Genomic DNA, 5,442 nt, shown 5'->3' with positions numbered 1-5,442 from the left:
ACTAATTATGAAGATTTGTATGCTAGAGAGCCAAGATTTCTAGTAAGAGAATTGTTTGGTGTTGAAATCTAAAGAGCTTATTGTCATGATTGTAAATGTTCTTGGAATGAGTGTTATCAATTTTTGGGTTACTTTTGTCAGCCTATGAGGCCACAAATCAATGTTATGTCAAATTTGTAGAGACTTAGTCTTGTTTCAAGTGTTGTTGAATCAATAAAAATTACTTTATTTTCCTATTCTACTCAATTATGAGATTGGTTGATGTTTTTATGTTTTCTTTAGAAAGAGTTTTGTGTGTTTAACCCTCTTGCATCAATATATTTGTAAAATATAAACAAGTACACGTGTCTTATACTAGTAGCTCTTGATAAGTAAAACCCAACAAGATGCCATAGTTTAGGAAATACTTGAGGTTGTAACTATCTTGGTGCATGGACAATATCCAATAAATTCATACCTAGAGAATTCTTTGGCTACTAAAATGTGTGTGTGTGTGTGTGTGTGTGTGTGTGTGTTTTCATATAACAACATATAATTAAGAATATAATGAGGTTTTTCTAATGAAAAAAGTTTAAGACAAAGTGTTCTGTGACACATATATGTACATATAGGACTCTGATTTCATATTTCAAAAATTTGGCCAAAGAAATGAGATTTGATGCTTGCATTGTTAACTATTATGTTTGATAGGTTACATTTTAATTAGAGTTGTCACACTTAGCTAGAGAATATCTAGGTTAGTATAGTAGATAGTATCTCATAGATTCAATAAACTACAACAATTTTAACTTCTACTGTTGAAAGAAGTATGATTATTCAACCTTCAAACTTTAGCTATAAAAAAAGAAATGGTCAAGTGAGAGCAACAACAAAAGTTAATATCAAATCTAAGATAGTTAAACCTTTGGAAGTTCACAACATATCTTTTGGGTGTGGATGTTTTGGGCCTTGCACATATATATCATTTTTGTCAATTATAATATTAAAACTTAAAATTTTGATGTGTTGGTTAGTTCAAACATATTGCATTTATTTATTTTTAAATATCTCTAAGAGATCTACTATGTTACTAAAATTTATGACATTAATGCTTCATATACAATTTGATGATGATTTTATATTTATTGGATTAATAGATTGTAAATTTCTAATAATTTAAACTTCAAGCTATTTCATTATGTTCATAGATTGATACAAATTATATACCAATTTTAATTTGTTCAAAAGATCACAAAGAAGAGCATCAATTAAAAAAAAATCTTAATGGCATGAGTTCATTAATGATAGATTATTGCCCCCTTCTCTATTATTATTGTATGCAGGGAACTTCATTCAAGTGTTGTATTCTATTGTACCATCCTAATGACACTATTTGTTGTCCTCTAAACAATTAATAAATTTAACTATAGATTAAAATACAAATAAATGACTTAGGCAAGAACCTATAACAAAATGATAAATTGTGAGTATAAATAATAATAATACTAATTAAATACAACACATAATAATAATAATAAATCTTGACTTCAGCCTCTTATCCATCCTTAAAAAAAAACAAACAAATGACATGTATTTTATTTTAATTAATCAATAATTTTATAAAACATATATCCAATATAGTAGATATAAATCGTTTTTTCATTCATTCTTTCTATTTAAAAAAACACAAACTTGAGTTGTATTTCGTAAACAGCAAAATTACAACCGATAAGATAGATTTACATTCTTTTTTCATTCTTTCTTTCTATGAAAAAAACGTCGGAAAACTGGAAAAGCATCGACAAACTTCGAGTTATACTTCAAGAGCAGCAAAATTGTAGGACTGTGTGTCACAGACTTCCAACTAAGAATGCAGATGGATTTTGAAGAAAAGGGCGAAATATTTAATCTTCGTCACATACATTTAATTCCCAATTCCGGCACTGCAACATAATTACATCTTCAGGTTTGTAAGGAAATGTCTTTAATGGATGCTTGGGTGAGTCCAAGATATCCTAGAAATTTTGATTTGGTGTTTTAATCTTCCCTGCTTTATGAAATTGAAATAAGAAGTTTCTATATGCTGAGTTTTTTTTCCTTTTGCAGAAGCAAATGGGCCGAGCCAAGATTCCCATTAAATGGATCCCCAAAGACGCTTCACGAAATGTAACATTTATAAAGAGGAAGAGAGGACTGAGAAAGAAGATTGAGGAGCTGAGTATTCTGTGTGGAGTGGAGGCTTGCATGGTATGTTTTGGCCCTAATTCAGACCAACAAACATCTCAAGATCATCATCATCCTGATGTGTGGCCTAACATATCCAAAGCTCTAGAAGTCATTGAGAGATACAGAAGGCTCTCCAAGGAAGAGCAAGATAAGAAAAAACTTGATAACTCAAGTTTCTTAGAACAGAGGATCAGGAAACTCAGGTTTGATTTGAATATGAAAAGGAAGGAGAACAAAGATCTTGAAATGGACATCATGCATTCTCGTTGGGATAACTACCTGAATGATCTCAGTGTTGAGAATCTCAGAGATTTGATTGAGTATATAGATGTCAAGCTAGAAGCAATAGAGGATAGAATAAGGTTTCTTACAAGTCAAGAGCATGAGTTTTCTCATGGTGCTGTTGTTAGAAATGATATAATTCCATGCATTGACATGAATCTTGCTGATAGGAAGCCATTGAGGGAACCATATGATCCTTCAACCCCCTACTTAATGCTTCACAATCTCTTGTTGTCCATGCCCTATGGGAGCCAAGAGGGTTTAGGGTTAGGGCATGTCAAACCCTATCTTGGCCTTGAAGAGCAATGCTACAAGAACCATTTTGGAACAACATCCATTGATTATCATGCTATGGGAAACCATTTCATTCTCACAACTCTGAAGGACTCTTCTCAGCTTGCAGCTAATTCCTTGGCCTTTGGTGGTAACTACAATAGAGACAAAGATAAGGTGGAGATAGCTGCCATTGATGATATCCAGCATGGTAGAATTATAGTTGAGAATGCCCATCTGGTTACAAGGAAGAACTTTCCTTTAGTCCCTGGGCATATTGTCCAGTCTAATGCTCCTGTTTTGCCTAACCACTCAGCCCACTGGGCAACCTGCTGTACAATGTATGGTCCATGCACTGAACATTATCATGTGGGTTCATATGGATCACAATCTGCAACTATTCAAGAGTTGGAACCCTATGTTGAGTCTCAGCAGCTTCAGAGGACGGTAGATGGTTTGATGGGTGGAGAAAACATTCATCACAAGGAGCTTGAAGGTGAGGGAGTTGATTTAGCTGAAGTTGACAGCAGTCCTGGAGCACCATCATCAAGAATCGATGAGGAATTCAACATTGATAGTTGGCCAGGTTTTGTTTAAAATTCTAGTTTTTGAATTGTTTTCATTAATAGGATTTTGAGAGGATCCAGGCCCCTTGATACATATGATTTTGAGTTTGTTGTGGAATTGTTTCTCTGTGATTGATTTTCTTTTTTACCTTATTGGTTGTTTTTGCTGAATTTTGCAGGTGGTTCATCCTGAAACTCTTCGAGTCCTGTTCTTCATCATGCGAATTATAAGACCGAGTTTTTATTTGATAAGTATAATCTGTTAGGGAAATACATATACTATGATAGCAGACAATCTAGTATGTATTGAGAAGTAAGATCATTTTGTACATGTTTCAATTCTATTTGCAAACTTTCACATACAGTCCACCCGGATGAATAAGCAGATATTGCCTCCCCAATTTCAATGGAGAGAATTGCTAAATAGAATGGCTATTTTATAGATATGCATTTTGAAGAATAAAAAAATTGATATTTTGTTTTTCTTTCTCATGAGCTTAAAACATGTGCAGTGAATCAATGTAAGGTAACAGACTATAGCATTGGACTCTTTTTCAATATTTTCGCTCTAATAATATAGCATTTTAAAAAATTCTTTTTGTTTTCATTGATGCTTTGAAAAACATATGCAATAGTTTTTATAATTTTTCTATTTCAATAGAATACAGATTTTACTTCTTTCTTTCGGAGATTGCATTTAATCTTCAAAATGAGGTTAAGGTTTAAGGGTTTTGAATAGATTTCAGGGAACCTAAGACCCAAAACCAAAGGGAAATGTTTATAAATTTTTAAACATCCCTTGCAAAATTGTCTTTTCCATATATTTCTTCTTTCAACATTTGGATTCTTTTTTGTATTCTCAGTTGAGTGGTATTCCATTCTGGATGTGCTAACATTTGTAAGATAGTTAAAGACACAGGAACTCTAAGACAATATATCAGTTGAATATCAAATGTGTTCAACTGTTTAAAAGCTTTCTAGTTTTTAAGACATAGTGGAAACAATTATTAATATTTGAGAGACAAGAAGTAAATAAAAATAAAATCCATTTTGAAACTGGGCTACGACTGTTTGGCATTTCTCTTTTCTTCAATGTTTTGAATTTCACAAAGTGAGACTGTAACAAAATTTACTATGATAATTGAAACCTACTGTACAATTTTAAATTCTGTAGTCTATTTTAGACGCCTCAGTATCACTATGATACATATGATTTGAAAATTTCTTCATCTGGACAGCCAATTTAACAGACAAATGCATTGCATTAAGTTTCTGATGGTTCTTTGTTTGCTTAGATTATTTTTACTGTTGGGGTTTAATATCTGAAATGAGATATTGCAAATGAATTCGTAGCTGAACTATTACAATGTTTCTTCCACTTTTGTGCTTTTGGGTTTGATATGTGAAATAAATTACACCAAGAGAATTTTTCTAAACTGTGTTCTTGGAGTAAATTTGTAGCTAAATTCTCACATTGGTTCTTCCACTTGTGTGCTTTTAAAACGAGCCATCTCTCTTAATCTCCATTCCTCCAAAAATGCTACTACAAGATCTCCTCTTTGCCTTAGTTGTGCTAAATTCCTTATTGCCTTATCCTAACAAATTATTCACATCAGATGTCCTTGCTGCCCTTGCCTATAATGCTGAAGTCATCTTGTATGCTCAGCCTTAGACCATCAACATGTTGTACCAAAATTCTTATGCCCTGACTCTTGGTGTTCTGGTCTAATGGATAGTCATAATCTTATCCACTTAGTCTTATCCATTAAAAAAATCCTTAATAGTTTAGAAATTGTATTGCTCTAATTTTTGTACATTTCATATTTTCAATTTTCCATTCTACAATCGTGAATAACTTGTCCAATTCAACTTTAATAATTTTTCTAAAATATTATATCCCCTAGAAACCTTGACAATTCTTTTGCATGCCTTAGGTCCAATGTAATTTGGCCTAGGAGTACAGATCTTAATTTTCCTGTGCATATGTAATTGTACACGTTTATTAGTTCCTGCACGGCAGAGAACTATTGCCTAGGCTCAAACTTAAACGGATGATTAATATTTTTATTTGCTACCAATCGCAATGCTTCATTGCCCTCCATTAATGTTCAATTTC

The 5,442-nt window shown here is 32.5% G+C and overlaps 1 protein-coding gene across 1 annotated transcript; it reads left to right on the top strand.

Moving 5' to 3' along the window:
* The first annotated feature begins 1,644 nt into the window (after positions 1–1,644).
* LOC149580090 (uncharacterized) lies at positions 1,645–3,816 on the top strand. Its single transcript, XM_089789056.1, has 3 exons — positions 1,645–1,945; positions 2,086–3,346; positions 3,506–3,816. Exons 2-3 carry the CDS (start codon positions 2,092–2,094, stop codon positions 3,517–3,519), a joined length of 1,269 nt encoding a protein of 422 aa, XP_089645182.1. The 5' UTR covers positions 1,645–1,945; positions 2,086–2,091; the 3' UTR covers positions 3,520–3,816.
* The last annotated feature ends 1,626 nt before the right edge of the window (positions 3,817–5,442 follow it).

Source organism: Cupressus sempervirens, chromosome 1, assembly GCF_028749045.1.
Source record: "Cupressus sempervirens isolate cs-2001-9-10 chromosome 1, ASM2874904v1, whole genome shotgun sequence".
Taxonomy (NCBI): Eukaryota; Viridiplantae; Streptophyta; class Pinopsida; order Cupressales; family Cupressaceae; genus Cupressus; species Cupressus sempervirens.
The sequence above is the reverse complement of the archived record's forward strand: the minus strand, read 5'-3'. Positions and strand labels throughout refer to the sequence as shown.

Coding starts and splice junctions, on each gene's coding strand:
- LOC149580090 (XM_089789056.1), top strand. CDS start 2,092: ATGGGCCGAGCCAAGATTCCCATTAAATGGATCCCCAAAGACGCTTCA.